Source organism: Osmerus eperlanus, chromosome 6, assembly GCF_963692335.1.
Source record: "Osmerus eperlanus chromosome 6, fOsmEpe2.1, whole genome shotgun sequence".
Taxonomy (NCBI): domain Eukaryota; kingdom Metazoa; phylum Chordata; class Actinopteri; order Osmeriformes; family Osmeridae; genus Osmerus; species Osmerus eperlanus.
This window is the reverse complement of record NC_085023.1, coordinates 3,616,341-3,628,840: the sequence shown is the minus strand read 5'-3', so window position 1 is coordinate 3,628,840 and position 12,500 is coordinate 3,616,341. Positions and strand designations below refer to the sequence as shown.

The following is a 12,500-nucleotide window of genomic DNA, read 5'->3' as shown; positions in this document are numbered from 1 at the left end:
GGAAGGACAAACTGGGCGGCTGGGATCACAGATGACCTTCAGCACCACGACACAGACAGCTCAGAATAGAGAAACCCAACTCCCTGTGTGATCTCTGTGTTAAAGTGTGTGTGTGTGTGTGTGTGTGTGTGTATGTGTGTGTGTGTGTGTGCATGTGTTATGGCCTGTGTGTGTATGTGCGTGTGTTTCCATTCCTCGTAATCACCTCCAGAGCCTGGGGGTCTAGGTCTGTTTGTTAAAGACAACAAAGACAGCCTCAGTCAGACAGCGTATGCTGCCAGACATACAGATGAACCTGTTATGACCTGTGTAACCTGCCCTCTCCACCATCAACTGCCCTCTCCACCCCCCTCCCCTACTCCCTCCACCCTCCCCTGCCCACCACCCTCTCCTGCTGCCCTCCACCCTGGACAAAATCTGGAAATTCAATTTGTTATGCCTTAGTACCAAGAAGGATAGAGAGATGAGAGAGAGGAATGAAGGATGGAGGAATGAGCGAGGGGAAGGAAAGATGGAGAGATGGGAGATGGAGGGATAGAGAGATGGAGGAAGGGGAAGGAAGGAGGGTTGAGGAGATGGAGATTTAAAGAGGGAAATGTAGAGGCCGAGAGCTGGAATAGAGGAAGAATGAAGAGATTGATGTGGCTGTGGATGATAGGACCCCTGTGGTACTGTCGTTATCACAGCTGAAAACACCATCAAGGAGATACCTCATCCTGCTGGGGGGGGGGACGGGGACGACACAGACACACACACACACACACACACACAGACACACACACACACACAGACAGACACACATACAGACACACATACAGACACACATACACACACAGACACACACACACACACACACACACACACACAGACACACATACAGACACACACACAGACACACACAGACACACACACAGACCCACAGACAGACACAGGAATACACACTTGTCTTACTTAGCCTTACAACCAAACACATCAGATAATACATGTTGTTCAGTGTTGAATAATGATCCTCGTGTTGTCCTGCTGGGCCTTATCTTACGGCTTACTGACTTACTGACTGGCTGGCTGGCTGATTGACAAGCTGACTGGCTGGCTGATTGACAAGCTGATTGTCTGTCTGTCTGGCTGATTGACAAGCTGACTTATTTGCTGGCTGGCTGGCTGGCTGGCTGGCTGGCTGGCTGAAAGACTGGCTTGATGTTTTACTGGCTGTCTGACAGACTGACTTGTTGGTTGGCTGGCTGACATAATGTCTGATTGGCTGGCTGATTGACAACCTGACTTATTAGCTGGCTGGCTGCCTGATTGGCAACCTGACTTATTAGCTGGCTGGCTTGGTGATTGACTAGCTGGCTTGCTGGCTGATTGGCTGGCTGATTGGCTGGCTGGCTGATTGACAAGCTGACTCATTTGCTGGTTGTCTGACTTAATGTCTGAATTAGTACGAATAAATTAGTTTTAGAAGCAGTAGTAGAGCAGATCGTAAAAATGGTGAACATGCAGATGTCAAAATATATTTATAAAGAATTTATATTTATTTTAAGTAAATATTAACAATATTAACAAATTATATTATGTATTGGATATGAAATATGATTTGTTTCAGTGAACAAAATGAAATGGTCTAACTCAGAGAAAGACAGAAACTATCCTTGGGTCAAGCTAACAGAGTTGAGTCTAGTAATGGAATCTAAATACAGAATATGTAGTCAATGATGAACTTCCTTTTCAAATCCTAAACATAGCTCACGCTAAGACAGGGAGAGGAGAGCGTCAGATTGTAGCTACGTCTGATCAGGGTTGATCAACATGAGTTAGAGGCCTCTGTTCATGTCCGAGGCTCATTTGAAGAAGGTCTTTACAAAGGACGAATAACCAAGTATTTGGCTGCAGGGATGGTGAGACTGAGTCTGTGTGACTTCAGTCAGAGTTCACAATGAGGATTTAGTTTTGGAATTTCTTTGAAAAAAGTCTTTATGACGCCTGGACTGTTGTTTGAGGAAACTCAGGTTAGCAGCGTGTCTTGGCGAGATCCTTCGTAATGTAGGAGGTGATTGGTCAGAGAGAAATTGGGTAGAGAAATCGGGTCGTCCAAACTCTTCCACTTCCCTTCTGATGGTGTGAACCGGTGCATAAGAATGTTCATATTGTAATGACCAGCCTAGGTCCGAAAGCAACAGGCTTATTCACGGTAACACAGGCTACTGTTTGGCCATAGCCTACGCCAAATGAACTAACAGAAGGGTACTAGCACACACAGAACAATCACGACCAGCTCTTGAAAACCCAGGCGTAAGAGAGAGCGCTAAAAAGGTCAAACCTGGTCCTAACAATGCCCCATCCCTTCAGCCCAACCCCCCCATGCCCCTCCACCAACCACCAGGATGCCCTGCAACCGAACATTCCGTGCATTCCTGTGATTGGCAGATGGCAGGTTGATCGGCATGTCAGACCCCGCGAACACTGAACAATGGCCACAAAACACAACAGCCCAACATGCCACACACATCTGTCTGTGCGGGTCGCTACACAGCCCCCCCACCACAAAGTCCCTCGTCCCCGAGGGAACAAACAAAGTCTTTGAAGCTTTGAACCCGGAGGTCTCCTTTGCCTGCGTGACCGTGTAGTTTGCAGAGCGTCCAGATGTGGAACAGGAGGCTCCGCCCGTGGCAGAGGGCTGACCCTCTGAGAACCAGGGGACGAGGGCAGTGATATGGGGGACAAGGAAGCAGGAACGGGGAATACAGTCCATGGCTCCGGGGAACCACACGGGGATACAGGGAGGGAGACAGGGGGCGTGGGCCGTCTGGAGCCTGGTTCGGTGGCGCTTGGGGGTGGGTGCCTGGGGAATGTCATGGCCAGAGAGGGGAATTGTGGGGGTCCCTGGGGTTTGGGGGGAAGATGCCCCTCTGTATGGGGCTAACCTGTCCCGGTGCAGTGTCACCTCCCCCTGGGAGGAAGCTGCACCCGGTAAACCACCTCCCCTACCCTCTCCAGGACGCTGCAGGGTCCCACCCAGTGACTGTCCAACTTGGGGCATCTGCCCTTTTTCCTTAGGGGACTGTAAACCCAGACCAGCTCCCCAGCCACAAAGTGCCTACCCCGGGTGTGCACGTCGTAGTTCCTCTTCTGCCTCACGCCTGCATTCACCAGTTGCCCCCTGGCGAAGGTGTGGGCTGTCTCCAGCCGGTCCTGGAGTCTCCGGGCATACTCCAGCCCCGGGGGAACAGGAGGGCTATCCAGGGGCCGACCAAACGCCATCTCCGCAGGGGTGCGGATCTCTCTCCCCAGCATGAGGAGGGCAGGCGTGCAGGAGGTGGAATCTTGGACAGCGGAGCGGCATGCCATGAGGACCATAGGCAGGTGCTTGTCCCAGTCACGCTGGTGTTTGACAGAGACGATGGCCAGTTGCTGTCCCAACGTTTTGTTGAAGCGTTCCACGAGGCCATCACTTTGAGGATGGAGAGGGGAGTGCAGGTCTTGTGCATACCCAGCCTCTCACACATGGTGGCGAACACACGGGACTCAAAGTTTCTGCCTTGGTCGCTGTGGATCGCCTCTGCAGCTCCAAACCTGCTGAACATCCCCGCTGTCAGGGCGTCGACGATGGTCTCTGCCTCCTGGTCAGGCAGAGCATAGGCCTCAGGCCATTTTGTGAAATAGTCCATGGCCGTGAGCACCCAGCGCTTTCCACTGTCTGTGGTGGGGAACGGCCCAACTACATCCACTCCCACCCTCCCCATGGGAGCCCCCACTGGGAACTGTTGGAGCTGAGCGTGAGGGCGGCCTGTGGGGCCCTTTCTGGCTGTGCAGTTGTCACAGCAGCGGCAAAAGTCCTCAACATCCCTCTTGTGCTGCCCCCAGTAAAAGCCCTGACGGAGGCGGCGGAGTGTTTTTGTGACTCCAAAGTGTCCAGTCCCCACCCCCCCATGAGTACTCTGGAGCACAGCCTCCCACAATGCTTTTGGGACCACCACCTGCCACCTCTCCTCCCCTGTAGCTGACTCCTTCCATGCCCGCTGGAGCACGCCATCCGCCAGCCGCAGTCTCTCAAACTTTGACCACAACCCTTTGGTTGCATGTGAGAGCGCTGTTACCTCTTCCCATGGTTGCCTCACCTGTGCCTCTACCCACTGTAGCACTGGCTGTAGGTCTGCATCCCGTCCCTGCTGCTCCCCCCATGCAGCCACGTCGACAGTCTGCAGCTCACAGCTGACAGGCCCGCTCACCCGACACTCTTTGTCACAGACCCCCTCCTCTGCACACAGCTCCCTCTCCCGTCCCTCTTTCCGCTCACAGTGGCGGCAACCGTCTGCAGTAAAGGGCCGGCGGGACATGGCGTCGGCGTTGGAGTGGCGTGCCCCTGCCCTGTGCACCACTGTGAAGTCATACGACTGAAGCTCTTCCAACCAGCGAGCCACCTGACCCTCAGGCTCTCTGAAAGACATGAGCCACTGGAGAGAAGAGTGATCAGTCCTAACAGTAAATGGCAGGCCACCCAGGTAGTACTTGAAGTTTCTGACAGAAGCCACAACAGCCAAGAGCTCCCTCCGGGTGACACAGTAGCGGTGCTCGTGTTTGTCAAAGGTTTTACTGAAGTACGCCACCACTCTCTCCCCCTCTGCCCCCACCTGGGCCAGCACCCCACCCATGCCCACATTGCTCGCGTCTGTGTCCAGGATAAAGGGCAAGGTGAGGTCAGGGGGGGCGAGCACGGGGGCCCCGCTCAGTGCCTGTTTTAGGGCGTTGAAGGCCTTGTCACACTCCATTGTCCAAGTGAAGGCCTTGTCCTTCAGAAGCAGGAGGTTCAGGGGAGCAGCGATGCTTGAGAAGCCCCGTACAAACCTCCTGTAGTAAGAGGCCAGGCCCAAGAAGCTCTTCAGCTGTCGCTGGTCGGTGGGGATGGGCCAGTCTCGGACAGCCCCCACCTTGTCTTCCATGGTGCTGATCCCCTCCTTCCCCACTCGATGGCCCAAGAAGCACACCTCCCTCCTCATGAAGTGGCACTTCTCGGGGTGGAGCTTCAGACCTGCGCCAGCCACCCGCTCCAGCACACACCGTAGCGCCCCCAGGGCTGACTGGAAAGAGCTGCCATGGGCCAGGATGTCATCCAGGTAAACTAGACACTGCTGTCGGGGAATGCCATCCAGCACCCTGTCCATCAAACGCTCAAACGTAGCTGGCGCGTTGCACAGGCCGAAGCACAGGACCGTGAACTGCCAGTGTCCTCTGTTAGTGGAGAACGCAGTTTTGGCTCTGGCCTCTGGGGAGAGAGGCACCTGCCAATAGCCACTGCGGAGGTCTAGTGAGGAGAACCAGGAGGACCCCCTAACCAGGTCCAGTGACTCATCGATACGAGGTAAAGGGTATGAGTCCTTCCTGGTTACCTCATTCAGCCGCCTGTAGTCCGCACAGAACCTCAGCTTGCCTCCCTTCTTAGGAACCATGACGACTGGTGCCGCCCAGGGGCTGTCAGAGGGTTGATGAAACCCGCCGGCTGCATCTCCAACACAGCCTTGTCTGCCGCCTCCTGGCGTGCCAGCGGGATACGGCAGGATGGCATCTTGATGGGTCGAGCATCACCTGTGTCAATATCATGCGATTAGTCTGACCCACCTCATCTTCACTCAGCGCAAAGCTGTCTCTGAATTCAAACAGCAACTGCCACAACTGTTCCTGCTGCTCGGGGTCGAGACCAAGACAGTTCCTCTCCCATATTTTCCTCACTGCAGACTGTGTCCCACAACCCCAGCAGACCCTGGGACCAGGGCGTGTGTTTTGTGCCGCCTGTAGTGACACAGCCCGAATCAGCTCTGTCATCTCAGCCACCCATGCAGGCTTTTCCGGCTCTGGGCTGCTCTGACCCCCAGCCCGCACAGAGGGTCTGTCCCCCTGCAACCCCATCACAGCCCCAGCTGAAGCCCCAGCCCCCAGTAGTTCCCTCTCCAAAGCCATCTCCAAGGCTACCTGCAGTGACTCAGGATGAGCCAACTGGGTCTGTATGCGCAGCTCCGTAGGAGAGAGCGCCTGTAAGAACTAGTCGCGTGCCAGCTCGTTCTGCACGGAGGGGGGCATGTGAGCATATGCCCGACGAGAGAGGCTCTCAATGTCATTAGCCAGCACCCGCAGAGACTCTCCAGGCTGCATGCGTCTACTACTCAGTTCAGAGCGCAGCAGCCCAGGCTGCACACACTGTCCATAGCGCCTTCTCAGGGCTCCAACTAAAGCGCCATAGTCATGTCTGTCCGCGGGGCTAAGCAATAGCAAACAGGCTAGAGCATCATCCGTGAGGCATAGAGCCAACTGCAGTGCCCTATCTTCATCCGACCACCCCCGGAAATGAGCCAACAGTTCAAACTGAGCATGAAAAGCTTCCCAATCCGCTTTACCGGAATACTTTGGGGTCTTAACAGACACGGAAGAAAGCGGGGACTGGGCGCCGCCATGTTTGTTTACCATCCGAGCCCCAGATTCCTCTTCCCGCCGAAACGTCGACGTCACCACTTCGGTCCGCCCACCAGAATCCGCGCGAAGCACAGTTGAAGAAGCAGGCCCGCTTCAGCCGCCATCGCCCTAACGTCCTCCCTCAAGCGGCCTCTGCGTTCCGACGCCCCGGCGATCCCCTCAGCCATATCCTCCGACGTCCATGCACACGCACCTCCTTGGCCGTAATCGTCCTCCACTTTCACCTTCGGAGTCCCTCGAAGCATGATCGACTCCTGTTCGGCCACGGTAGCTAGCCACAGAAGTCAGCTAGCTAGCTGACTAACTTTCCCTACGTTTTTACTTCTGACACCAATGTAATGACCAGCCTAGGTCCGAAAGCAGCAGGCATGCGATGACGTTACAGGATCTGAATCGTTTATTCACGGTAACACAGGCTACTGTTTGGCCATAGCCTACGCCAAATCAACTAACAGAAGGGTACTAGCACACACAGAACAATCACGACCAGCTCTTGAAAACCCAGGCGTAAGAGAGAGCGCTAAAAAGGTCAAACCTGGTCCTAACAATGCCCCATCCCTTCAGCCCAACCCCCCCATGCCCCTCCACCAACCACCAGGATGCCCTGCAACCGAACATTCCGTGCATTCCTGTGATTGGCAGATGGCAGGTTGATCGGCATGTCAGACCCCGCGAACACTGAACAATGGCCACAAAACACAACAGCCCAACATGCCACACACATCTGTCTGTGCGGGTCACTACAATATCATTGTTCTCAATATTGTCCCACAATATAGTTGAATGATTGTTTTATAATTGATACAAAGATACCCCTATATGAACCCAGGCGTAAGAGAGAGCGCTAAAAAGGTCAAACCTGGTCCTAACAATGCCCCATCCCTTCAGCCCAACCCCCCCATGCCCCTCCACCAACCACCAGGATGCCCTGCAACCGAACATTCCGTGCATTCCTGTGATTGGCAGATGGCTTCATCTACATGAAGCATGCTTCATGTAGCATCTACATGAAGCATGCTTCATGTAGCATCTACATGAAGCATGCTACATGAAGCATGCTACATGTAGCATGCTACATGTAGATATAGGGTTGCAAAGGGGCGGAAAGTTTCCAGTAAATTTCCGGAAAGTTTCCGGAAAGTTTCCGGAAAGTTTCCACGGGATTTTTGGCTCGGGAATTTGGGGAATTTTGAAGAAAAAAAAAAACGTGCCAAAGTTTTTATGCAAAAGCATATAACAGGGAACTTCAATGTAGTTGAGAACAAGACTATGCACGTCTAGCTCAGCTGGACCCTGAATGCAGCTGGTTGGGAACATTTCAGCCCTATGGCTAGCAAATGTGAGAGCGCCGAATTGCGTAGAGGCCAAGAGCGGTATTGCAGACAGAGATTTCAATTATAGCTCGCAACATATTGGAAGACATTTTTGGAGCTGTGAACTTAGTTAAAAATGTTTAACTATGAACTGAACTAGTTCATGTAGAAAGTGAACTTTCCCAACACTGTTTGTCATTACCTAGCATATTGATTACTTGGTAAACTGAAGCCATGTTCATTTTAATACCAAGTTTATTTGTATACAGTAGACTAACTTTTTACAGCAGTGAGAGTAGGATTTATGTATGTCCACACAAACGTTGTATTATAAATGTTTGCATGCATGTCTGCTTATGACAAGGTAAATACAGTTAAATTACCCCAAAATTTCCAGTTTATTCCTGTTAATTCCCGTATATTCCCGTTAATTCCCGTGGAAAGTTTCCAACTTTGAATATTCCCGGAATTTTGCAACCCTATGTAGATACCAAGGATGACTAGGGTTGGGTATCGTTTGGGTTTTTACAATACCGGTGCCACATCGATACTTTTAAAACGGTTGCGGTGCCTGAACGGTGCCTGAACCAATACCTGAATACCTCAACCAAGTTCTTTTTTTTGCCACAAAATAATAAATAAATAAATACATATATAATATATGTGAGATGACAATATGTGCTTTGCTGATAGCAAGCACACTATAGTAATATTAATGGGATTAGATTTAAAGGAAGGTGAATAGTATGTGTAATATAGGGAATGGCACAGGGTTTGAACTGTTTTCTATTTGTGGAAACACATCTGGTAATTTTTTTATATAATCTGTCTGTGTGTGTCTACCTGTCTGTATGTTTCTTCCTGTGTGTGTCTACTTGTGTGTTTACCTGTGTGTGTGTGCGTATACCTGTGTGTGTGTGTAACTGTGTCCCCCCCAGGAGAAGACAGGCCTAGGGAGAGCGTGGTCGGCACGTCAGAAGGCCAGCCGGCGGCAGGCGTGCCGGGGGTGGAGTCAGCCACGGGGAGGCGGAGACTGCGCTGCTGTGTCCGGGTGACGGCGCTGCAGGTGCGCAAGGCGCTGTGGGGCGTCGCCATGGTGATATGCGTGTGCTCATCGTGGGCGGGAGCCACCCAGCTGGCCAAGCTGACGTTCAGGCGGTTCGATGCTCCGTTCACCCTCACCTGGTTCGCCACCACCTGGAACAGCCTGTTCTTCCCCCTGTACTACGCCGGACACGTCTGCAAGAGCAGCGAGAAGCAGACGCCCAGACAGAGACTCAGGTGAGCAGGACAGGACCCAGACACCCAGACAGAGACTCAGGTGAGCAGGACAGGACCCAGACACCCAGACAGAGACTCAGGTGAGCAGGACAGGACCCAGACACCCAGACAGAGACTCAGGTGAGCAGGACAGGACCCAGACACCCAGACAGAGACTCAGGTGAGCAGGACAGGACCCAGACACCCAGACAGAGACTCAGGTGAGCAGGATGGCACCCAGACGCCCAGACAGAGACTTGGGGTGCACTTGATTTGTGTCACCTGTTAAGGCCAGGGCTTTGCAGGAGCGTTGAGAGGCCGTGTGAACGTCCTTGTGTATCCCGACAGACGGATGTTTGATCCAAAGTCCAGACCAGATCAACTAAACAAAAAACAACTTTAATAGAGCTAAGTTTCTCTCTAAAGTGCGTGACTGAGAATTTTTTTGCAACGTCACCACTTCGGTTGCGATGGAGAAACGGCCTACTGGCTGGGGGAAGGCCGGGGGAAGGCCGGGGGGGAAGGTAGGGGGGGAGGAGGAAGGGGTGGAGGGTGGGGGGGTTGGTGCACTTCTGTTGGAGAAATTCCTTATCTCAGCAACCTACTGGGAGAGGGAGGGAGGAAGAGAGAAGAGAATAGTCAGAGGATGAGGGAGGATGACAGAGGCAGAGAGTGAGGATGAGAGGAGGGAGGGAGGATGCTGTGAAGAAGGGAGGGAGGGAGGATGCTGTGAAGAGGGGAGGGAGGGAGGATGCTGTGAAGAGGGGAGGGAGGGAGGATGTTGTGAAGAGGGGATTGCCTCTAGTTAAGATGCTCCTCACGCTCCTCACTGTACTGATCTGCTCTGAAGACTGCAGGGATATGGGACTCCCTCTCTCCCCTGCACTCCCCTCTCTCTCTTCTCTCTCTCTCCTCTGCACTCCCCTTGATTAACTTGTCAAGTCTGCAGTCTCAACAGCTCATGTTTTCCCAAATATGTGAGTGAGTTTGAAAGCCCTGTGCTTGATGGACTCTCTTTTCCCCGTCTGCCCTCATCCCTCCCTCCGTTCCAGTAGCTACCAGCTCATTTAATGTTTTACATTTACATTACATTTAGTCATTTAGCAGACGCTCTTATCCAGAGCGACTTACAGTAAGTACAGGGACATTCCCCCCGAGGCAAGTAGGGTGAAGTGCCTTTCCCAAGGACACAACATCATTTTGGCACGGCCGAGAATTGAACTGGCAACCTTAAGATTACTAGCCCGATTCCCTAACCGCTCAGCCACCTGACTCCCTTTTACACTCTCTCTCTGTCTCTCTCTCTCTGTCTCTCTGTCTCTCTGTCTCTGTCTCTCTCTCACAGCACTTCGAGAGAGAGCTTCCTGTTTAAAAGGCAGGCTCAGTGGAGTGGGCTCTGGTCTTCCCTAAAAGGGAGCGCTCACACACACACACACACACAGGCGTCAAGCCCACCAAGGCCGTACATGCAGCAGCAGGAGAAATCCCCCCCCTCCCCCCTCCACTCGCCCCCCTTTCCCCACCCAATTCTCTAACCGCTCAGCCACCTGACTCCCTCCTCTCCACTCTTGTCTTTCTCTACTCTCACTCTGTCCCTTTCTTTTTCTCACTCCCCCCCTTCTCTCACTCGCACTTTTTCTCTTCTTTCCCCCTCTCTCTTTTCTTTCTCTCTCTCCTGCTCCTCTTTTACCTCTACCTCTCTTCTTCTCCTCTCTGATCCCTCTTTCTCTATCTCTCTCTCTCTTTCCCTCTCTCTCTCTCTCGTTGTGCGTCCTGCATACTAAACACTCAAATCTCCCTTTGTACTCATTCTATGGATCCACTGTGGCCGTTCTGAGGACGTAAGAGGCAGACGAAAAAACAACTTGACATTATGTCCCTCTCCTCTCCCTTTGCCTCTCCTCTCATCTCTCCTCTCCTGTCCTTGCTGCAGTTCTGTGTGAAAGCAGCTTTCTCTGTGTGGTGTATATCCACCCCATGTACCATTCAGTCCTAACAAACAAAACAGGCCAGGGGAGAATAACACTCATGACACTAGTCCAGACTACAGTGTACGTTTGATTAAATACATACTTCCTCCCCTCACACACACACACCTCATCCAGACTCCATCCACACACACACCTCTCTCCCGAAGCTAACACACTCTGGTATTGTTGTGCTGTTATGGAGTGAGGTGTGAGCCAGGTTCGATAATGAAGCGAGGCAGGATGTGACCATGTCTCTGCTTCCTGGCTGGCCTGTATGAACAGTTCACCATCCTGGCAGGTTGAAGGCTTGCTCAGCACTCTGGAGCTAAACAGAACAAGCCCCTCACACACACACACAGTCCCAGTTCCATCCACTCTGAATCTGCTGAATCGTCCTCTAGCTTCAGCTCCTGCTTCTGATCCGTCAGCACAGCTCAGGTACAGGCTGGAGAGGGTGGAGGGCAGCACAGCTCAGGTACAGGCTGGAGAGGGTGGAGGGCAGCACGGCTCAGGTACAGGCTGGAGAGGGTGGAGGGCAGCACGGCTCAGGTACAGGCTGGAGAGGGTGGAGGGCAGCAAGGCTCAGGTACAGGCTGGAGAGGGTGGAGGGCAGCACAGCTCAGATACAGGCTGGAGAGGGTGGAGGGCAGCACGGCTCAGGTACAGGCTGGAGAGGGTGGAGGGCAGCACAGCTCAGGTACAGGCTGGAGAGGGTGGAGGGCAGCACGGCTCAGGTACAGGCTGGAGAGGGTGGAGGGCAGCACGGCTCAGGTACAGGCTGGAGAGGGTGGAGGGCAGCACAGCTCAGGTACAGGCTGGAGAGGGTGGAGGGCAACACGGCTCAGATACAGGCTGGAGAGGGTGGAGGGCAGCACGGCTCAGGTACAGGCTGGAGAGGGTGGAGGGCAGCACGGCTCAGGTACAGGCTGGAGAGGGTGGAGGGCAGCACAGCTCAGGTACAGGCTGGAGAGGGTGGAGGGCAGCACGGCTCAGGTACAGGCTGGAGAGGGTGGAGGGCAGCAAGGCTCAGATACAGGCTGGAGAGGGTGGAGGGCAGCACAGCTCAGGTACAGGCTGGAGAGGGTGGAGGGCAGCACGGCTCAGATACAGGCTGGAGAGGGTGGAGGGCAGCAAGGCTCAGGTACAGGCTGGAGAGGGTGGAGGGTAGCACGGCTCAGGTACAGGCTGGAGAGGGTGGAGGGCAGCACGGCTCAGGTACAGGCTGGAGAGGGTGGAGGGCAGCACGGCTCAGGTACAGGCTGGAGAGGGTGGAGGGCAGCACGGCTCAGGTACAGGCTGGAGAGGGTGGAGGGCAGCACGGCTCAGGTACAGGCTGGAGAGGGTGGAGGGCAGCACGGCTCAGGTACAGGCTGGAGAGGGTGGAGGGCAGCACAGCTCAGGTACAGGCTGGAGAGGGTGGAGGGCAGCACAGCTCAGGTACAGGCTGGAGAGGGTGGAGGGCAGCACAGCTCAGATACAGGCTGGAGAGGGT

General features: G+C 53.7%; 1 protein-coding gene across 1 annotated transcript in view; it reads left to right on the top strand.

Annotated features, from left to right (window-relative positions):
- The window catches only part of slc35f3b (solute carrier family 35 member F3b), a 41,172-nt gene that overhangs the window by 19,032 nt on the left and 9,640 nt on the right, over positions 1–12,500 (top strand). Inside the window, exon 2 of the mRNA XM_062463015.1 lies at positions 8,717–9,059. Coding sequence (XP_062318999.1) covers positions 8,717–9,059 — 343 coding nt within the window. The remainder of the gene's footprint in view (positions 1–8,716; positions 9,060–12,500) is intronic.